Source organism: Photinus pyralis, unplaced genomic scaffold (assembly GCF_008802855.1).
Source record: "Photinus pyralis isolate 1611_PpyrPB1 unplaced genomic scaffold, Ppyr1.3 Ppyr1.4_LG6, whole genome shotgun sequence".
NCBI lineage: Eukaryota > Metazoa > Arthropoda > Insecta > Coleoptera > Lampyridae > Photinus > Photinus pyralis.
In genome coordinates, this window is record NW_022170663.1 from 12,259,749 (window position 1) to 12,284,076 (window position 24,328).

Consider the following 24,328-nt stretch of genomic DNA (forward strand, 5'->3'; position numbering starts at 1 on the left):
TTAACAGAAAATTGGCCTACACAGGAAGACCTCGAACTTTCAAAACACATGGACTAGTATGACACATTTTGAATTCACATCCAATCTAAGTAAATTGCTTAATTTGACACTGTCCCATTAATTTACCTGTAGTAGAAGGTCCCGCCTCGACGTACAGACATGAGGAGCCGCTACACGAGCAAGTAGTGTCGTGACTACTGGAACAGGAATGCACGTCGGTATCGACGTCTGCGTCTCCCTCATCCCAACGATAATACTGTCCCCATATTTTATCACAGTTATGTGGAATATGGCAGCGTCCTTTGTGATTGTTCGACCGTCGCCCCGAACTTCCGCTCGCAAGTGACCATTGATTGTCAAGATTATTGTACGAGTTTGGTTTTGAGTGGGGAGGAATTCGGTTAGGAAGATGCATTGCGTAGCAGGTATAGGCCCCAGTGCTGCCGTAGTTACTGCCAGTGCGAGGAGGAGGAATGGGTGGGTTTTCACGAGGGCACTCCGGGGGTGGGTGACTTGGAGGTGGTGGTATTAACTCCGTCCAAGACGGTGGGGGTGGTAAAAGCATTGTGGTCGCATAAGGTGTGGGAGTATCTGGTGAGCTTCTATTGTAAAAGGTTGATAAGTTTTTGGTATCGACCTCCGCGTAATCCGCAATTGGAGGCGAGAGTGGTAATGAGGAATCCTTGTCTGAGTCTCCAGCTCTCCACCCTCTGTCTATCCATAGACTCTCCTTTGTATTCATTTGATTGCCGTTGCTTATAGGAACATTGAGGTGGCCCAATTGTTTCGCTAGAGTACGCTTACGCTTAATATAAATGAAACCAGCTATTCCTGCCAGAAGTGAGAGAAGCAGAACAGACAGTAGTACCACAAACCAAGTCTGCTCTATGAAAGGAACTAAACCATCCAGAGGCCGGCTGTTGTGACTTTGGATTAGAGATAATGGAACGGAATTGGAAAATGGTCCCAGACCTGCTTGAGTTAGTCCAGCAACTTTTACACTATACATGTGACTCTTTGTTAAATTGCTTATCAGCAATGAAGTTGTGTTTGAATTAATAGTCACAGTTCGTAGTAAACCTCCTTTCACTTGCAACTTATAACCGATTATTATACCATTATGATGTTGCGAAGGTGGAGACGACCACCTTACCCATGCTGCCGAATCGTTATAAATTTCAAAGACGATATTATCCGGTGGGGCTGATGGTACATCTTCAAAGGTCTGCGATATGCGCGTGTTGGATGGTTGCCCTTCCACCAATTTAAAAAAAGGAGTGACAAAAAATTCATACTTTGTGAACTTTTTTAAATTAGACACTTGGTAACTGCGACTTTGCAGATCTAGCACTTTCACAATGTCATAGTTAGTCAATCCTCCGACTACCTCCCGGAAACGCACGTATACACCTTCCACATAATTAGTCGCACTCAAATTCCACACCAATTTAACCGAATTACTCGACAGCGCCTTTGCATCCCACAGTTCGACCGTATTCGTACTCAACGCGTTACGAGCGTTATCAATTTCCGAATGAGTAAGCGAGTTAACTAACGTTCGGGCTTCTTTCGAAACTTCACTGGCGGATGAGAGACCGTGAGAGTTTTCCGCGCGCACCAAAAACACATACGAACTATCAGGTTTTAAATTACGCACCACCGTGTAGGGGTCCGGCACTCTGTGAGCGGCTGTAACCCATCCACTTTGCAAATCTGGACTCCAATACTCAATCGTGTATCCTATCAGATGAAGATCTTCATCTCGAATATCCCAAGCGAGACTTACAGTGGACTCGGTTGTATTCAACACTCGTGGTTGATTTGGAGCAAGCGGAAATGTGGAGGGATCCGGGCTGCGATGTAAGCTGCTTGAAGAGCCAGGAACAACGTTTAAGGACGCAGACCAAGTGCTTTCGCCGCTCTCAGCTGTTGCCGAACATGTATACATCGCTGAGTCGTCCGACTGTAAATCTGCAAATTTGCGCTGTAACTGTATGTCATAACTGAGCTGTCGGTGACTTACCATCTATATCCAAAGTGCCAGTAACGTGCATTGTGTACCGTTTCGGCAACGAGGAGTTATCGAGAAACCTCCCATTCTTCAACCAGCGCGTTTTCGGCTGAGTTCCATCTGTACACGAAGCCTTACAGTATAGAGTGACCATACTGTGCAGTGGCAAAGTTTGATTGCTTGGGCCGATCTGAATAATCGGGGGAGGTAAATCCGCGACGGATATTACGCGCAGAAAGGCGCGTGAACTCTTAGAACCAGCCACGCTAAGTGCGGAGCAAGCTATAAACCCTGAATCCTCGCGCTGCACTTCGCGTATTTTTAATGTTCCGACCTGATTGACCTGCATCCGTCCGTAGGAATTTTCGGGAAACATCAACACTTGGGACCCTTCTCTGCTCCAAAACGTTGATGGTGGAGGGTTTCCCGTAGCTTTACAGTGAAATTCGACAAATCCGTTTAGACTTACCTTTTGATCTTGTGGTTGCTCGATAAAGGTAGGAGGTGCTGTTAGTTAAAGGTTCTTGAGGTGTGTGTTTTTAATTACCGCTATACTTACAGTTTACTAGTAGTGACGCTTTGGTCGAAATTGTCCCGACGAGATTTTCTGCATCGCAAACGTAGAGACCTTCATCAGAGCTTTGCACGTTTTGTATCTGCAAGGATTTATCTTCCAAAATCTGGGCGCGACCAATGGGAATTTTTCCATGGTCCTTTCTCCACAGAACTTTCGGCTTGGGCTCGCCATCAACGGAACAGGAGAATGTTATTTTCTGCCCCACTAGCGCAACTACATCGTGAGGTTCCTTGTTAAAGGTAGGCTTAACTGTAAAACGGAATTAAAAGTGTTCAATAGCAGTTTAATTTACCGTGAACTGTAAGAAGAACGACGGGTGTCTCTTTGTGGCCCACCAAATTATGAGCGACGCACTGATACCGACCCTCGTCGTATTGACGAACATCATTTATAAGAAGGTTGCCGCCGTCTACAACACGGACGCGTTTGCTATCGACGTCGATCGTTTTCCCGTCCCTTTTCCATATCACACTCGGTTCTGGATTGCCCTTCGGAGGGCCGCACTGTAGTAAAGCCGTTTCTCCCGCAGCTACAAGTGTATCCGTCGGCATAACCCGAAATTCGTCTCGTAAAACTGAAACAAATTTTTAAATTTAGGAACGTCATAAATATATTTCTCTTATTTTTCCATTTCCTTCCGTTCGCATAAAATGTGAATACCGATCAATGTGTCGAAAGGCAGTGGAATAATGGTGATCTTTTCATCGCCTTTTCTCAAATTACGACCTCGTTCGACTTATTAAATCAAATATTTATGATATATTGATTCCATTTACGAAAACCTTTGTGGTTAGCGGTAATTTAGAAAATTACTTCCGCCCACCGCTATTTCCTCGTTGCTTTTGCATGTCTACGGGAGAACCGCAGTTCGTGAATCAAGATAACCGTTTTTATAGCCGGAAGCAGGAGAAAAGAAGACTTTTGCAATAATCGACCCCGGTTATTACCCAATATTTCTAAGGTTATTGCTTCAGTTTATTCCCTGCTCCAGACTAAAAAAGATATATAAAAATTCACCATTGTATTTGATGAAAAATTTTAAATATAAAACACTTATCCCCCCCCCCCCCCCCCATCTTTATAACTCATAAAGGGAGTCGGTAATTATTCATGAACTATGAGAAATGAAGAATTTGGGTTTATCTTTGAAATTAAAAGCATACAGGCTTACAAGTACCCACATCCGCGAATATAAATTTAATTAATCAATCTACAGACGACGATGTACTTTCTCTCAGTGTAATACCTTCCATATCAATTCTTTAAGCCGAAACTCTAATTAAGTAGTACTTAAAACTTCAACGAAAGTGGATGGGAAATAAAGTAGCGCTTAAGCGCTTATAGAAGGGGGTGAGAATATCATAATGAAGTGGTTTGTGGTCGATTATGATCAGATGTGGGTAAAAAGAAAAGCTACAAGTAAGTATGAAGATTACAAAGTTTCTTATTTACATAAACTTTCAGAGTATGTAACAATAATTAATTAAACTGTGAAAGAAATTTCTAAATGGCTCGCGTCAAGTGTTGAATATAGGATAAGGAGAGTTTTTTGTTTATAAAATTTGTCCGGATTTCTACATTTTATGTTACTACACACGCCGTATTATACTTTTGGAAATTTTTATCATAAATTGACCACAGAAATAGATAAACAAATTAATTCTAAGCAAAAGGTGTTCTCAGATCTATATATTTTTTGTAAAGTTAATACTTTTCGATTTGTTCCCGACCGAAGGTATGAGTTTTTCATAGAAAAATGAACGTTGGTTATTCGCAAAAACTCAAAAAGTATGCATGTGATTTAAAAAAAACTGTAGAGAACCAAATCGTAGCTTTTAAAAGGCAAAGCAAATGGTTTTTTATTGATTACTGTATGACCAATACAAACCGAGTTAAGGTTAGCTCTTGTTTGTCAAAAGTTAGATTAGAGAGTTTCAAACTCAAAAAAACGGCGATAGCAACCCCCTAATTACCACTTAAAAATAGTCTCTCCGTTTTCAAGTTTTCTCTAATTACATATTATTAATACATTCTAGAAGCCTGGCCAATTTATAATACTTAATTTCGAAATAATTGGAACCAAAAGTAAAGAACGAATTTCTGTAATTTTGTGAAAAACGTCCCTCTCTTCAAAATAACTCCAAAACAACTGGAAGAGTATCGATAATGGGAAAAAACTAATTTTTTATTATACCTGAATCACAATCTCCGTTTTAAACACTCAAATCCGTGCGAAAAAAGGCCTTTAAAACACACGTGCTTTAAAGTTGCTAAGTAACGATACTTCAAGTATGACTTTTGAAACTGTCATCTGGGGCTGAAATAAAAGATCCTCTTAGGTCGCTGTCTGTAAATGCAGAACATTTCTTTGGCTTGTACCTATCCTTTGGTTGAAGGTTTCACAAACGCGCAAATTTAGGGTATGCTTCCAAATCTGTTCCACTTTTAATCGCAGCATTGTTTGAAGTTTTGAGTTAATGCACCAAAAGATAGGAGATTTAAATACCTTTGGCATTTCCTTCATATATCCCAGCATTATCGATGCATTTAAGACTTTATTCGTAAGTAACTTCCTTTTCATCCATGGAAACAACTTTTCATATTCTTTATAATAGGCTTTACTAGATTTGGATTTTACACCTACCAACGTTTGTTTAGATTTTACAACAAGCGATTTAATGGACGGTGTATTATCTTTTTCAACGGAAATCGTTTTATTCACAAAGACGACGATTTTTATAAGCAAACGTCAAGTGACATTTCCATGGCAATCGTGAAATTACGAACACCCAGCCCACTTAATTAGACATGTATTCGAGTATAACGTCAATATGACTTCATTGTATTTCCTATTTTTAAATTATACTGCAGGTATAATAAAAAATACTATAAGATACACGTGTATAATTGGTCTTTAAAGCACTTGCAACGTTAAAGGCACTCCGCTTTGCGTCGTGCCCTTAAACTCGTTGCGCGTGCTTTAAAGACTTGATTATACACTTGTATCTTAATATACTATTTGAATCTAAATCAAGATCTAAATGTTGGCAGGGTAACTTTTGCAACGACCTTAAAATCAAGCCTTTATGAAAAGACTCTCACTTAGATTTCCGTCTTTGAAATTTTAATACAAAATAGGTTTCAAATTTTATCAAAATAGGAACAAAACTAAAAAAGTTCGAGCTTCATTTCATTTTTAAAGCGGCTTCAGAAAAATTTCATCGTTATCATATATTTTGTTGTCAGCTGCAATCCTGCGTAAACTTAATTAATTTAAGTGAATCATATGTGAGTCTGGCCACTATAATATTATCCGTTTTCCAGTTGTATTTTGGTTTAATTAAAGTAAAGCAAATGTTAACTTTTAATGAAACCGAAACTCATCAGTTACTATAATTTCATTACGATAACGCATTTCGCTTTGAAGTAATTAATCTCCAGCGTTAGATGAGACAAAGCCCGTAATGTTTTTGTAGATTATTTGGAATGTTCCTCGTGACATACAAATTAGTAGCATTTGTAAATTCGGTTTGTATTTAAACTGAACATACCCGGTATTGTTTTCAATTAATTATATGTAACTCTGTATTTACGCACGATTACGTCCCTTTCATGAGAGGAAAACCGTCCTTTAAAATAATGAAAAGGGCTCGATGTCATTCATATATATAGTTTGAAAAGGTTCGCTAATAAATGGACAAGGGCAGAATGACATGTATTGTGCCTTAAAGGGTAAATGACATCAATAAAAAAAGGTTTCACCGTATGCGAAATTTATGATGGTGCAACATCTGGATTTGTCATTAGTTTCGCCCTTCCCTAACACTTTCCTTATCACTACGTTTTTTCAATAAATTCCATGCCGAGGGCGATACTTCAAAATTCACTGAAATATCGTCTATTCTCCCTTTATAGCGACGGATATTCCCTAAACCATTGTAGCTCTCACTAATTGGCATGACTGTTGGAACAGATATGTCTAATAGCGCTAATGCCACATATAGGGGTTAGTAAGACTGTCTCACCACCCCCATGAACATGCAAGCTTTGTTTGGATGCGAAGGTCTAATATTATCCCTAGGGATAACGTTCATTTATAGTATACGATCAAATAATACCTCGAATTATTATTATTAAGCCGTAAGGACTGTATTTGCAGTGGGTTTCATGATGTCAGTGTGATTCCGGAGGGATGCGCGTTATAATAAATGTCCAGAGAGTAAACTTTTAAACACAATGCTCTTTTTGTCAGAAATCGAATCTAACTAAACTTTTAAGAAAAAAACTTCGTATAAGGTTGTATAGCGACAGCCGTTCTATTAAATTTTAGACCGAAGGGTAGAAAAAATTTTCTTCGCCGCACCTGTTCTAACAAATGATGCGTACACAACATTACACGTTAATGGTTTTAATTAAACACCCCTCGCTGCATTCAATATAGACGTAATTTTGACTAACGTCGCTAAATTTGTTCGCCCCTGAATTAGCGACATATAATGGGCCATAAATAGTCACCGTTGCATACGAATGCACATGAGCTTCGAAAACTAATATCAATTTTCTCTGATACAAAAAGTTCTTGGAAATTGAAGTTTCACAATGGATTTGTTGGTCTTAATTAATTTATGGATTTTTCACTTTATATAATAGGAAAATTCGAATGATTTCGTGACTATGACATTCTTAGATGGTAATTTTAGTTTAGCGTTGAGGTCATTTAACCGTTTATAGACGACAAGCTTAATGTAATAGATATAAATGGAGTCAGAAACTATCGGTCAAATTACAAAGACACTAATTGGACATACACTATTAGAGAGCGAGTTATATTTGTATCAATTTGCAAAATTAAATTAGGAACCACTATAATAATTGCAGTTCGGAAATTGTGTGATGAAGTTGTGGAGATTGAGATAATGAAGGATTAGCAATGATTATACACGAGGTCAGCCTTACTCGTGGTGTAACGTGATTAATCATGTTAAATGCATTTTTAATGTAATGGCCGGAAATTACAAAATGAAAGGGAAACATGTCGGGGGTGGAACGATACGGGTGTTTAAATATATAAGAACCTGCTTGACGCAGGTCACAGCGTAAAGTTCTAATGGCATTAAAACTGATAATTACTTCTGTTCGCGATGGTTGCTAGTTATGGAATCTAGGTCTGCCAAACCTGACTGCTGTTTGAGCGTAATGTCAATGGTAACATGCAGTCTGCTAATTACATGTGGTCTTGACCAAAACGCGTTCTTGCCACCAGCATATTGCCAATATCCGAAATATCGCTTCCCGCGGGCTGTTTAATATAAAAATATTGTTGATGTATTACATTCAAAGTTAATGATTTTAATGGAATAAAAGTTACCGAATTTATTAGCTAACAAGCTAATAAAGTCCAGATTCATTACTGCTGAGCACAATCGATTATATTGATTTCTGATACTTGATTTGATAAGTTAGCATGAGGTTAGCAATGCCTTTGTTAAATTGAAATTGATGCTGTTAGAAAATGGTAAAACATAAAATGAGTTCTAAGCTCATGATTACCACCCCAGCATCAGGGGCGTAACCATAACCGATTAAACAATCGTATTTGTAAGTTCAATTGAAATTTTAAGAAGTCTCGGTTTCTCTGCATTTGTAGCTTCTACTAAAATTTTCGTGAAACAAGGCTTTGAAGTTTGAAGAAGGCTGAGATTTCCTACAAAGGAATCAATACAAACGAATTACTTAGTATATGGTGCATTAATCAGAAAAGTTACCAGAAAGCAGTTTATTTTAACCGGGGCGTCATGTTAATTTAAGACAAGTCCATTCTGAAGACGACACTACACTACCTGCAGTATGTAATTCTGCGCTGTATCGTTATTTTTTTCTTCATATTTTTGAACACTCTAGATGGCATAAACAGAGACCCAACGAGATATGCCACTTTACACGGTTGTGGCATTTTTAATTTGTAGCGTTGAGATTACGGACTAAGGGTGATGAAATTAACGAATACGAAAGAAAGACTCGATAAGGTCTTTTCTTTCTTTCGCCCCTTAAAACGGCAAAATTTTAAGAGTTTTCCGTGCTCCCATGATCATTTTTGCGGAAACGCCATCGACTTCTTCCTCTTTTGGGGAGTAGAGAGTTTTGTCGTGAAAGGTTGGATTTCGAAGCTAAAAATGTCGCGCGTTTTTAAAAATATACCCTTGAGTAACCGAAATAATTATATATTCTTCCATTTTGGCATTAAAAATTGTGCTGGAGTCACCTACGTCTCAGTGTTTATGAATTGTGTCATTTTGTAAGAATAAGAATTGGTGGGACTGAACTTCAGCAATATAAAATTGGGTTACGATTACGGGCGGATGAGATTCTGGGAGGTACACATATATTAAGATGATATTAATTGAGTTATATAAGAAGCTTCTAAGGTGCAATTAAAAGGGCTATTAAATCTGCGCCGGCAAGAATATTGTATATCTTGATAGAGTTGAATTATGTGCTTCATAATTAAAACATTCAATATGAATACGACACACGTTATTTCCACAGAAAAAAAACCATTAAATGCTAATGTTTTTATGCGCCAGTTAAATTGAATTAAAAGTAAATAAAACTAGGTGGTCTCAAGGTTCTTGTAATTTTAATTGATTTTTCCTGTCGTTTGCGTAAGAAGGATCTGCTGCTGTGATTATAAATGGTTTGAGGGGGCACGTCAAGTTTAGAATTTTTGTAAAGTTGTAAGGCGATCTTTTAATGGAACTAGTAGAGCTTTGAAGAAGTGTACATAATGAAATTGGATAATGAATCCGCCGTCTCTGTAGCTAACCACAAAGAAATATCAATATTTGTACAGTCATTTTACCTGCAACTTGAAGTGTAGCGTTTCTGCTAACGGCAATTCCGGCGATATTTCGTGCCACGCACCAGTAGACCCCCCCATCTTGTTCTTTTTTACTGCTTACAGTGCGAAGGAAAAATAATGATCCTGAAGGTAGCAGTACGCGATGGGACTTATTATCAACGGGAGAGGTCCTTACAGGTTCGCCATCCTTAAACCATTCCACGGAGGGCTCTGGGCGTCCTTCTGCTTTACAATTTAAGGTTACCGGTTCGTTTTTGGCAACGATTATATCGGATGGATGTTCTGTTATGCGGGGGGACCGATACTGTCCTGAAACAAAGAGATTCATTAAATTATATTTTGCTAGTTGAGCGAAAAGAGAAGATTGACTGGTTTTAACATTGCAAACTACCTATAAAAACGGTTTTAGTACATAGTGAAGTTTCTTTTATTTGTAGTGTTTTATCATCTGCAGACGTTTACTTTTATACGCAACACAGAAACGGACTTCAAATTCACGACAACCTAAAAGAAGAACCATCGTCAGTTAAGGGTTGCATTTGTTTTATTAAAATAAAGTTAAACTTAGGGCAATTTACGTAATTTAGAAGTTAGCTAGCCCACTCAACGAAGACCAAAAACTGCCAAATAGGAGAAATTATTCGTGTAAGAGGTCGAAGGTTCGGAAACATTAAAAGCAGAGTATGATTTGCAGAAAATGGACAAAAACTGAAGTTGCTGAGCAGGTTTTACAGCCTTACGACAATCATGCAGCGAACTGTTCTTCTCTAACATCAAGCAATTGCTAGGAAATTTTGCAATTACTTCATTCACAACTGCAACGCCTTAACGAACATTTTCATCTTTAAAACGAACCAAGACCTACCAGAGGAACCGAATGGGACGCTACATTTATTTTTTATCTAAATCACTACAACAATTCTTTAAAATGGTTACATTTTTAATCTGCTGCCTTAATTTATGTTTTCTAATTAAGTTTATCATTAATTCGTTGGGTCAAGCGATTTCTTTAGTTTTTCGTAATTCTCTTACGTAATTTTCGTGTGGAAATTAATTAGCTAAATACGCCATTTTTAACTTCCTACAGTTCCAGCTAGGCGGCTATTGCGTTTACATGTTAAAATTTCAGCAAATGTCGACGTTTTAGTTTATTTTTAGCAACTTTTAAAAAGATACAATTTTTTCGGTCTGTATGTATGTATGTTAGCAATATTCTGAGGTAACGGCTCGACCGATTTTGTTCAAATTTCGGATATGTATATAAGTATATTAAATTTTGGCGGTCGTCAAAAAAGTTTTTTGGTTTGAGCTAGGAAGCTATTCTATCAAAAATTTGGTACCTGGTTTTTTTGTTGTACGTTTTTTGAGACAACTGCAGTATTAACGCCGGCAGGTTTCTGTTAGCTTCCGTTTCAATGATTCATTGAATTTAATTGACCGATAGTTCTTGCAGGTTTGGTACAGAGAATCAAAGAGACTCAAACTATATGCGCTGTTGCTGATTGGAAATTTACCAATAAACAGTTCAGCTAATAGATAAGGATGTCAGTAATTGTGAAAAATGTCCCATTCACGGATATACATATAAGTAACCAGTAACAGAATTTGTGTATCGAGTGTGATAGAATATCCATGCAATACAAAACTGTCTTGCAAAGTCTGGTGTACGTCCAATTTAAACATAAAACCAAAGCGTCTCTTTAATTGAATTGCCATCAAAGAATGTATAAACATGCTAGGATTAAAATTCATCACTACTACATTCCCGTTCATGCATTCTTCACTTCGAAAAAGTCCCAAATTCAGAGGGTCATGTGACCTATCCAAATATAAAATGATGCTCTTCCGGATTTATTTTTGTACGGTAAAGGGTTTGGCGCAAGCCTTTATAATTAAATCACGAGTTATAAGAAGTTTATATCCGACGAAAGTTATACGTTTAATTAGAAAAGTGACAAAATACGTTACGAAAATCCTTGCAGTCTTTAAACGGAATCAAGTTAAACTTTAGTTAGAGTGACTGTTGTTATCTAAATTTTTAATGGGGGTTGTTAATCCTTCAGAATTATCTCTTGGAAAAGATAAAGTGGACGGAAAGCAAGACATTTGATTTATTTTTTATGACGGAAAATAAAATGGATCCGTGTCCGTAGGGACAATCGCGTACTCAAAATACCTTAAACGATAAATAAATATTTGTTAGGTACAGTTGACATTCTCCAACTCATTAATAAAGTCTACAAGTTACTTTAGGCATCAACATCACTTAAGATACAATCTAGTAATTTATAGTTGGGCCAATTATATTTTCATTTATCTTAAATTGGATCTTAAAGCGACTAGCGGCCGAGCATTCAATTCCAACTTAGCACCAACGATAAAATTTTTCCTTGTTCGAATTGATAAATGCGTTAGTTACTCTTCAAATTAACTCACCATTTAAAACAAAAAATAAAATGCGAAGTCTCTACGTTCGAAATAATAAATCTAAATTAGACTTTTGTGTTGGGTTTGATTAAAGACTCCTAATAAAAAACAAGAGGATCGAACGCAATTTACCGCTTAATCCCGAAATAATAGGAATTTAATGGCGCTCATGGGACCACGGGTAATCTTTGGCAGATAACGAACCAAAAAGTAATGGGAGGGAGACGTTCCCGGAACGGTTTCTATATTTTCAGATGATGCGTGCAATTTTCTGCACATCATTCGTCCTCTGACATTCGCCAGCAATAATTGGAAAATGAACCGATCGATTTTTATTTCGACAATAAAACTTTTGTATAAACTCTGTACTTTACCGGAGTAATAAACATCCAACGTTTAATAGCCTATTTCCTGAAGGAATTTAACTGTTTAATAGAATATAATGAGAACATATGGTTTTATGTTTTGGGTTTGCTTTGATGAAGCCTGCCTGTCATAAAATACATTTTATTAGTCACTTCAGCATCACTCTAACGGCGGTGATAGAATTATAGTCACTTCTTTTACGGCACCACATGTAACTACTACAAAACGCCAAAAATCCAACATCTATTATACTCCCTACCTCGACTACAGATTTATATCGCATTTGTTTGGTCGAATTTGCATCGCCTACAAATTAGTCAAATTCCAAAACTTTACGGCGATATAAATTGGTGAAACCTTTCGTTTGCCGCCATAAAGTCACATTATTCAGACGGTAGAATGCCAGAAAACGTGACTATTTTGAATATTTCCAACAATATTAAGATATCACGATTGGCACCACTCTTTGACTAGCCAAGACGCCGATTTAAAAGCATATAAATTATATTTTTAATAATAAATTTCGGCGTTGTTTCCAGCTGCTTGTATAACAGTACCATTGGCTACATGCCGAATATCATTAATCTAAACTGCCATATGAATGTGCAAAGTAAACCAACTGATGTTCAAACTTCTCAACTAAAAGAAGCAAGCGACTTGGGATAGTGATAATACACACCATTGGAATCGAACTCAATACTCGAACTCGAAAATTCATCCCTTAAGATACAAATGAAAGTCTATAAACACATGTCCTATAGGTAGGTATCTATATAAAAATAATTGCATGATACAGCGGGCCTAAATAAACACCTTTCCTTCGTCAAAAGTACTAATTTTTTTTATAAAAAAGTTCTTCCACAATTCCTATCGATTGGTAGATTAAGAAGGGTTTCGAATTTTCGAGGTTTTTTAATTCTTGAGATACATTAGTCTCTACAGATTTGTAAGATTCCTCAGATTCCTTAAACTCTTCAAATTCTTACGGTTCTTCGGGTGGATCCGTTCCTTCGAAATCTTTCGATTGTTGTTTAGATCCTTTCGTTCTTGCGAGTTCCTACAGTTATGCACCTCGAGTTCTTAGCATCCGCTTTCTTCATTAAACATCAATCGAGGAATCAAAAGTGTGTCGACGAGAGTTACACAGCTCTCAATTAGTGTAACGATAAGAAGTGATACAGGGACTCAATGATTTAGTACTTTTGGCGAGATATGAAATTTGTATGCCCTGTGAGAAGGTTGCTTGTAGACTTCGTAATCAATAGAGGAAACAAAGATATCCCTTGTACTACAATAATTACACCCTTGTCAATCGAAATTAGAATAATAAGCCAAAGTTTCCGAAAGTTTCTTTTCTATTCTTTTCAATCTCTCTAATCAGATCTTCAGATTCTTACATTCATCAAATTCTTCAAGTTCATTCCATGTATTCGAATCTTGTTATACATCTCTTCTACGAATGATTGCATTTCCCCGAATTATTTCCGATTTTTCAGATTGTTAGAATTGCTCAAGTACATAAGCTCCTGAAGATTCTTCAGATTCTTCCGTTTTTCCACATTCATCATATTCTACGAACATGATTTCTTAAAATTGTAGTAATTTCTGAATTTTTTGGGTTATTCTTCTTTTCACAACAGTCTTTCAAGCTTATTCAGTAACTTTTGTTCCCGAGTATTTATAATTCACTAATATAGTCAATAAGTTAAATAGAACCAATTATTTATTTAGAAACTTACGTACTATATTTACACTACCACAATTAATTCTGATCTATCACGCATCAGTACATCATTCGTTACGGAATTTGTTCATGGGGACCATCCCCCTATTCTCGTTGCGTCTTTCTCTCTCAAAAGAGAATTATCCGAACACTTGCAAATATTCGCAAATTTGATTCTTGTCGAGGATTCTTCAGAAAACATAAAATTCTCACTCTAACGGGATTGTATATATTACTGAAATCTGTCAATATATTTATGTCAACTCTAACAAGATGGTTAAAAGTAAGGATATACATCAATACAATATCCGAGGTAATGATAATCTTCGACCACATTTCACTAAGACAAAAATTGGAATCAATTGACCCTCCAATCTTGGAATTAAGATCTATAACCATTTACCTCACATAAAAATTATTTTTGTTTCTAGTTGACAAATGTCATTATGATATAAGTGAATATTTTACTGGTTAATGTAACTTGTTTGTCGCTATTTAATGTGTAATTTGTTTTTTACCTACATAATATTCAATGTAATTTAAAAATTTTAAGATATTTGTTGATAACTTCCACACAAACTAGTTTGTGTATGGAATAAATACTAATATTATTATTATCCCTTTTTTACCAAAAATCGACTACACCAAAATTTCTCGGGAAAACACTTTTTCTTATTAATTTGGGTGCGTAGAATCCAAATCAATTCGTACTTTTTCGAACAGACTTCTCAATCAAAAGTTATAGACTAGAAACCAATTTCGAAAAAAAATTCAAAGGGCTGTAACTTTTGAACTAGTAGCCCAATCTTGGAACTGTTTGTAATTATGGATTCTACAGGCCACATTCTATAAGAAAATTTTTTTTCCGGGTCGATCTGAGACAATTTTTTTTTCGGGGCTCAAAAAAAGGCAGTGTATAACCTTCCTTTTTACCAAAAATTGACTACACCAAAATTTCTCGGGAAAACACTTTTTCTTATTAATTTGGGTGCGTAGAATCCAAATCAATTCGTACTTTTTCGATCAGACTTTTCAATCAAAAGTTATAGACCAATTTTTAAAAAAAATTCAAAGGGCGGTAACTTTTGAACTAGTAGCCCAATCTTGGAACTGTTTGAAATTATGGATTCTACAGGGCACATTCTATAAGAACATTTTTTTCCCCGGTCGATCTGAGACAATTTTTTCTTCGGGGCTCAAAAAAAGGCAGTGTAAACCTTCCTTTTTTATCTCCTCAAACACGCAAAATGGGACCGTTTAAGGACACCCAAAAATTGCTCAACGTTTGAAAGGTCACTAGAAAATTTTACAACATAATCTACCCCTGTTTTAACATAGCTGAGTATTCGATTGCAATGCATCCAACGAACAATGCAAGCATTATTCCTAAAGCGCAGCATGTGGTCACTAAAAAAATAAATCAAGAAAGAGAAAACAGATCGCAACCGTCTTAAAAGTTAGTGTAAAATAAATATGAGATCTGAATCGAAAAACAGTAACATGTTAATAAGAATGCGCTTGCTCGCTGGCATTACAAGGTGCTATAAAACTCAGCACAGCATGAAGCTAATAAAGTAAACTTTTTATCTCATTTGTGTATTTTTTTAGCAAAAGATGTGAAAGAAATTTCAATACGACCTACGCCCGGTGGTGCTCGCGGTATTACAAAATCTCAATTTAAAAATACACATGCAGTTCTGGCGAAGAAAAACAGTTTGATTATAATTGACATATATATGTAAAATATGTTTTTGATTAGTGGATCATAAATATCATGGAATGTAGGTGGTTTGCTTGGGGGCGCGTATTTCAATTTCATTCGATTAGTTAACGCTTTCTTAAAGTACCAAATCTAATGCGGTTGTGAAAATACATTTCTTTTGGAAGCGCCTTACTTTAATGTCGTTCATTTCCTGTCTGTTATCACTATTTCGTGCTGCAACTGCAGTTAGGGTACATTGCCAAACGTACTACAGCGACCCCTCTTCTTTTTATCTTTTGCCATTTGCCGTGTCAATCTTTACCCCACAATCTGCCCTAACTAACATGGTTACTCCAATTTCGCTCTTTATCGACTGGTGCTCTCTACGAGGGTTATTTTCCAACAAATAAATGACACGTTTTCTTAGAAAGAGAACCGTCAAATTGTGCCTCTCGACCAATAAATCAAATTTAGTTAATTTTCTAGTTAACTTAAGATCGTTTGTTACAGTCGTTAAAAACAAACCCCTATAGCCTTATAGAAGTTTTTAACGAGCGACACAAGTGGGATGTAAGAAAGTTACAATTTAAACAATTAACTTGCCCTCTTTATGTAACACCCACAAGCGAGCTCGCAAATCTACTGGAAACAATAATTCAATTTAGTTTACTTCAGTTAACTCCCTCATAGCATTTCCCAGTTGCATTTCATTGCGTATCCGTAAGTTTTCATCGGGTTTTACGATATGTAAAACGATTACCGATTAGTTTTGTATTTGTAAGTCATGAGGGCGTACTTCAGCCTGTGGCGATTTGTACACTACACGTTTCGCTTCCGCTGAATTCTTCGAATACGATGGAGAGTTTAACTAAACTTGTATACTTAAAAAAACAATTAAACGCATTCTCAATATCTGGAAGGTGTGTTATATTTTTCAGGAGAAGAAAATTATTGTTGGTAATAATAGAATGACTGCGATTTTTGAGGGCGAAGCTTTGCCATTGTGCAGTGGCGACTTTTACTTTCTTCGAAGGCAGATTTGTATAACTGGATGATTGATGTAACAGTTATGTTCCATTTTGTAAGATTTTCAGATGCCTCCTGTCAGCTTGGCTCAATAGGCTGAATTGATCGTGTATGAATGGGGCCATTTGTAATACTAACGGAGAGGTTTTTTTCGGTTTTGTGTTGTTGAATATGCTGAAGCGTATTTGTCTGACTTATTTCCTGAAACATTTCCAATTCCGCGATGGGATTTCCTTACATTCATGAAGTATATGCGTCTAATAATTATTACTAACGTGTGTGGTCCTTCAAAATATTATTTAAAGAAAGCATAAAACAGAAACGGAATTGAGAATAAGCTAACATAGGAGCAGCTGAAAATTTCGACGTATACACAGATGCGTATAATAAGCTTTTAAGCGTGGCGATGTTTGTTTAGGTCGAATACTAGGATTAAACACATCTGAAAGGAAGGGAATGGAATGTCTAATTTTCCGAAAGTCAATAGCAACTGGTTCACGTGTCGAGTAGACCTACGATATAAGGACAAATATTACCTAAATAATACCTACCGCAACAAAAATTAATTACCTGCTTAGAATGAGATCAAAATGTCGGCAGTTGACTAGAATACCATTTTAATTTAATCGAGGTTTGAAAACTCATTATTTAAAGATTACAATACATTTGAATAAGGTCTGAAAGATACTCTATAATCTACAAGTAACTACCACATAAGCCCCATCTTCCCGCTTTGAAATTTCGCGATGTTCAATAAAATCCGCTTAATTCATCTATAAGCAACCCTTCAACTACCAAATAAAAATAAAATCCCCTCTCGTTTTGAAATTGAGCGATTTTCAAGAAAATCGGCGGCTTTACCGACACAGCAATATTCAATTGCGCGGGCGATAACCTTTGTTGCACATCAAAAATGTTTCTTCAATAGATTATGGTTAAATAACCTGGAAACAACCATTACATTGCCACATATAATCTGTTTCCGTTTTGAAATAGGGCATTTTCAAGAAAAGTCGGTTTTACTTACATAGCAATTGCCTAATATCCAATTGCACACGTTGTAAATCTTGATTCTCATCAAAAATTTTTGTTTCTTTAATATATTAGGCTTAATTGGTCACATAAATATCAAATCTTTTGTCGTTCTGAAAATTTGTAATTTTTAGAAAATTTCGTTCTTATCAGGGTTCTTATCTAGCAATATTTAACTGCGACGGTTGTAACTTTTGTTGCACATAAATTCTTTAATAGATTATTCTTAATTGATCTACAACCCCTATAAAACTAAAATCTCTTCCCGTTTTGAAATGTTATTATTTTCAAGAAAAGGCGCCTTGTCTGCATAGCAGTTTTTTTGTTTATGTGTTGCATTTTCCATTTTTAGCTTATAACTCTTTTTATTAAGTGATCGGAAATGTGTTTATTACCAAAGTTTCTTTGTAATGATAGCATCGTAATTTGCCGTTTTCAAAATAAGTATACGGCGTCAGGTAAAAAAGTTATTGAAGCATTTTTTAAATGGATTCAATTCAAAAAGGAAGTTTTTAAGGAAACTAAAAAATTCAAAAATTTTGTGAATTTTTTAATCATTTGAATCTTTTTTATGTGAAAATCACTTGCACCATTTTTTAATATCATCCCTGGTGTGCTATACCTAGTTGGGAAAAGATAATTTAGTATGCTATTTGTTTAGATTAAAACATACCGGATTTCCCAATTTAAAAAAATGAGGTTAAGCTCAATAACTTTTTCCTTGATGACAGACAGACCTGAATCCTTATCATTATTATTAATGAGTTGTAGTAGTGTTGAGTATTTTATAATCCTTATGAGACGTTCGGGTATTTTTTTACTAACATTCCAGCATTGGTTACCGTTGAAAATGGTGCTTAGAGTGCTCCCCTGTGATGTATCTCACATGGAAGTACCAATGTTGAAACATCATTAGAACTTTCACTGCTGGCTCATGGTTATGTATGAATTCAATTAATAATATTTATTAACACATCTTCAAAATTTATTAATGATGATTAAATGTTGAGCGTAGATAAAGGTATGACGAGTGATTCGATTTTTAAGGTCACACTATGACGAACTGCCATACCTATACCCTAAAATAGTAACTAATATAGAAATTTTATTTTTTACAAAAAAAAGACAATAACACACGGCAAATAATACACGAAGGTATTGTAAAAACTCTTCGTGAAATGAAATGGTCGTGCTTTTTGTATTTCGTAAGCAAACAAAGCAGCATTCGTTACTATGGTTAGAGGTACTGAAATAACGCGTAACAAAGACCTTGTTTTTTTGTATAAATGAACGTACCTACTATAATTATCTTAATGAAATTGTCTCACACCTCATTCGCAGTTTTATTGGTTCATTAGTCTTACCTTACATTATAACTTTTTGCAATACGTTTAATTAGACACACCAATAAACTAGTGCGCAAGTAGGTAGTGTTTCTGTTTAGTATACACAAAAGCCTGTAAAAAGCTCGACATGCCGACAGAATATGTCATTAGATTAGAGAAACACTATGCTATTTATTTATATCACCTTGTATTTGGAATTCCATTTTGAGTTAAAAAAAATAGAAAAGTGTAGAATGAAAATTTTGCACCCTGCGCAATGGGGATTTCAATGATTTCAATCTCTTCAATGTTTTATACTTGTAATAGAAACTAAAAATATCAATAGTAGAATTACAGGAAACTCTCAATTACCTCCAACTCTGCATTTTAATTTTGTTATTGATAAAGCCACTAGGGAGCAAAGCGTCCAATTAAGTGGTAACCTCCTTATTATTTCATGAAAGTAACTTAATCAGTTCAAACTGAAATCGGGAATGAGTATGCCAATGTGCAATTTGATATGTTTGCGGCTTTTGAATCTCGTTGTTATTTAGCTAATTTCAGCATTCACTTCATTTTGTGCTATGCAATCGGTAGTATTCGCATTACAGAATTACACATCTAAGGTCCGGAAAAGCGGATTTGTATAATTACATGATATACCTACATAAGAGCTTAATCAGAAATGCTCTTATATGTATATTATAGTGTACCTAAAACTCCTCTAACGTCGAGCCGTAACCTTTTTTATCGCAACGTTCATTTTGTTTGTTCATGGATCGTTCTAAATCTAGCTGAACGGTGTAAAAATCGCCTACTTCTTTTGAGGCATTAAGCAAAAATGGGAATGAACGCTTTTTGTCTTCTGCAGCCTGCCCGTAAACTAGTAACTAATATCCACGATTTGTATTCTCTTACCAAAATTCACAATCGGGATTCAACCGCAGGTACTAATTATTTTCATTTACTAGAATAAAAAATTCTTACCCATAGCCGAGGTAATTAGCATTGCAATTAAGCACAAACAATATGACTCCATCATGTTCACTTTCTAACATTTTATTTAAGGAAAATTATATAAATTCATCGCTTCTTTTTAGAAAATTAAAGTTGTTTATAATACGCGATATTAAAGGTACAGAGGACACGAAACATACTTCCTAAAAGCTCGCGCATGACTAACCCCGAACCCGGAATCCGGACTCCGGACTTGCTACCATTCTATTCACTTTTCAGTTGCAGCTTTCATATAAGCTCTATTTGTACCAGCGCACTAGAAGCTTTCTCACAAATAAACTTCGGCTGTATAATAGAGAAATTATAAAATGTAGTATGGAAAGCGTTTTTGACTTCGCAAGATTGGTACAACTGGCTGTTAAAATTCCAGAAATGTACACAAATGTAACAAGTCATTATTGGAAAATGCCTTTCATGAAGTAGTGAGACGCGCTTTTAAAGGGGGGTTGTAAGTAGGTGCACATTACACTTGCAAGCGTCTCCTTGCTCCGTTCTTGTATTTACAAGCTTTCCTTGGTATGGATTTAAATTTCTAAAGGAGATTCAATTACATTATTACCCGGACCTCTTTGAAATGAATGGAATTACTAATTTGTTACACATGCTGAAGCCTGACGATTAAACGCAATTGCAATACTACCAGATAAAATAATATAATTAATTATTAATAATAAAATTAATCTCACCCTAACTAGAAAAACTGATAGTTACTGCAACATCTACAGAAAACCTATACTACAACAGATGTAATTAGGTATACCCTTTAATTCATATCATGCACCCCAGATTAAAACTAGCATTTAATTATTTTTCAGACTTTTAAATACCCCTCTATTAAAACAAATTTAATGCAGGACTTTAATTGAGGATTTAACACCATTTTACAAATGGAAATAATACTAAAAACTAAAACTACCCATCTATTACAAAATCAAAAGACCTCAATGAAATTTATCTCTGTTATAAAAACTTATAATATAACTTCCTGTCAATTCCATACCATCCACGAATACACAACAAACTATCTACAAGACTACAACCCGCAAAATGTTCAACTTAAAATTAAAAACCAATCTCACCCCACACTAGCAAATCCCTTGGTCAATAATAAACCCCCAAACCCCAAAATATGAAAAAGGCCGGTATCTATGAAATCCAATACCACATTTGCAATATATCCTGCATTGGACTTATATTAAAACACGATTCAAAGAACATAAAAATGATTTAAACATAATCTACCAAAGAAGTAAAAATATTTGGGGTACCAGGTACCACACCAAACTAACCAAACAAAGTGCAACCCTCGCAATCGAGGATAGCATACATGGAGATGTGGATTTTCTAAAAAAAATTACGTACTTTTAATCTAAAAAGGCACTTTAGAGGGTAATTGAAAGGTTGCTTACAGACCACTCATACATAAGCTACTAAAGAAACGTAAATAATTTATCTATTTACAAGAGTTACAAACCCCGCAATCGAGGACTGCTATACACCAATTGTGAATAATCTAAAAAATATTGTAATTAAAACGAAAAAAACTTTATATTTGGTGGGTAATGAGTATGTACAGATACCGTGTACAGGTTGCAACCCCTAACCAGTTTTAATTTAATTAAACGGTTATGTAGTTAATTATTAATTATTAATTCAAAGTGCGTAAGAAGGTTGAGTGCGCTATATAGCAGGTGTAATCCTCTACTATTTGGGGTACTTTTGTTTACTTTTTTTTAGTGTTCGTAAGCTTGTTTATTCAGGGGGAGGAGTATGTTTACTTGATTCGGCGACCTAGTCAGAGTTTTGTTGAAATGTTGGTACAAATGTTGGTAAAATTATCGTTGTGGCCCTGGGCTTAACTCAGCGATTCAGTGTTTGCCTTTTTTTTATATTATTATGACATGTCTTCTACTCACAGATTTATAGATTTATCAATATTTATATCGTCCTGAGTAATTTTGTTTGTTGGCTGTAAATACATTGTGTTTGCTGTTGGTATTTGTGTATGAGAGGCTCCTTGGGATGCTGAAGGTGTTGCCTGAAGTTTTCAACAGCTACGGTCCGGCTCCCGTTATATTCAGCAGCGGGTTAGGAAGCGAGCTGGTGGCGTCTACATTCATTTTTTTTGCCTTTAGTCGATTTGAGGGTTGTAGTAAGTTCCGGTCAACGCGGCTATTAGCTAAGTTGGCGTTGTAGCAGGTTTGCTTATAACATAACATGATCTATCAAGCAAAATCACGTATTTACTAACGATAAAAATTTTTATTTTTAGGGGATATTGGATAGATGCTTGTGATTTCTTTAACAGATATCGATCAAAGAAACAAAAATATTGTATGCACTACAAAAGTTACAACCCCGTAATTGAGAATTGCTACACATCTCCATTCACAAGTCACAAATATTTATGGAACATTTATAGTAACAACAATACTAGGTTAATATTTCTCGATTACCGTCGAACGAATCCATCTTTTCACGAACTAGATCCTCGTTAGTATGTGTTTAACGTTAATAGACTCTTCGTCATCATTGCGCCGTTTTTGCAGTGTTTTGAAGCCAAAGGACAACTATTACGAAACTTCTAAATTGTTTAAAAATACTCAGAAAGGCCCATTCCAAATCCCCATATGATGTTTGCCGAGATGTTTGCGTACAGGAAGTTGACGACGGCACTGAACTTTTTAATATTTAACTCAAACAGAAAAACTCTTTTTGCATTAAAAATGGCATACCTATTAATTTATGAAAATTCAATACTATTTTTTAACATATACCTATACCTATCTAAAAAATGTATAGTAAGTTCATCTGGATTTAATTCAACAACTAAATTACAAGTTACAATCTCCACAATCGAGGATTGATGTACATGTAGTTGTGAATTTTCAAAAAAAATTAAATTTTAAACCCATCTTTTCGGTCAACTCAACATCACTTAAACATAATCTCCAAAAGAAGCAAAAATATTTGGTTTACTACAAATGTACAACCCCGCAATCGAGGAATATATTTTTACTATCCATCCAACGTTAATTAAATGCAAAAAAACTACACAAGAATCGTAAACAATCGCTAGAAATTGTGACATATTGTGTTTAAAAGCTGAACAAATCGAAGGTAGGTGAATAGGGATCGTTCGCCCTGTCGGTTGCCAAGGGTGACCGATAACCCCCGGTATCAAATAGCCCTCAAAATTTTTATGTGTTGCAGGAGGGAGCACCTTAAGGGATGTCTGTAATATGTAAGTCAAAGTTAAGGTTAAGTTAAATACACGTCTATCCGTGAGGATACGCTAGCTATATCGTGATGCCTTGAAAACGATAGCGATGGATTTTTGGGATCGCGGTGATTGATTTACTCAATTTGCGACTTGTAAGCTTGTCATTTCCTATTATCCTTGAGAAATGGAGTAAAATTGAAACTACACCCCCTTATATGCGAAAAGCCATAAGATACACGTGTCCATTCGGTAGTAGGATAAACATTTCCATGTGTTCCTAAAAGGCCTGTCATCGCTTAGACTAAGAATCTAAGCTAAGGCAACAAGGTAGGTAGGTATCTAGTAAGATAACAGCTCGTTAAAATTATATTGTGTGTAGGAGTTTCGAAAGTTGAAATCAGTATAAATGTTGTAGATTCATAACTTCACCAATCAGTGTAGATACACGTTTCAAATTTGAGAAACAATCACAAAATAAAATCTTCGGATGGCCTTAAAATAATTATAACTGGCGTAAGATTTTATCGGCGACTGCACGGAACCGCTGTCGCCAGAAGCTCCAAGTGTCATTTATTGAGATAAACAGCCTGATAGGTCTATCAAAGTTTGGATGTCTAATTAATGGTAGGCGTAGACGGCGTTTATACTAACTTCAATTCCAATTGTGGGACTTGCTAGCTTCATGTTGAAGTCGATACTCGATACCTACACAAAAAAGGGACATTGTTTTGGTACCTCATCAGTCAGAATCATTATTGATTGTTGTTTTACCACCTTAATTAGCTAATGACAGGTATTAAAAACTATTAATTTGATTTTAAACATCATTTTCGTAGATGCACCTACTCTCAGGCAAAAAGACTGAAACTTTTTAATAGGATTTCAACGTATGTGGTCCCGAAAGGTGTAATCTTATGAAATTAAAATTATACTGGAAAGGGTGTTATTATAGTAAACGATCCTTAACGCGCGTGGTTCTTTTATATGATAATCTCATCTTGAATGCCTTTGTTTTAAGTAACCGAGGAGAAGCCGGTCCC

The 24,328-nt window shown here is 35.7% G+C and overlaps 1 protein-coding gene across 1 annotated transcript; it reads right to left on the minus strand.

Annotated features, from left to right (window-relative positions):
* Positions 1 to 15: 15 nt before the first annotated feature.
* On the minus strand, positions 16 to 20,255 carry LOC116172941 (roundabout homolog 2-like). Its single transcript, XM_031490219.1, has 6 exons — positions 20,036 to 20,255; positions 9,448 to 9,756; positions 2,881 to 3,162; positions 2,571 to 2,837; positions 2,024 to 2,518; positions 16 to 1,971 (listed from the first exon to the last, which is right to left on the minus strand). Exons 1-6 carry the CDS (start codon positions 20,088 to 20,090, stop codon positions 86 to 88), a joined length of 3,294 nt encoding a protein of 1,097 aa, XP_031346079.1. The 5' UTR covers positions 20,091 to 20,255; the 3' UTR covers positions 16 to 85.
* Positions 20,256 to 24,328: the final 4,073 nt, after the last annotated feature.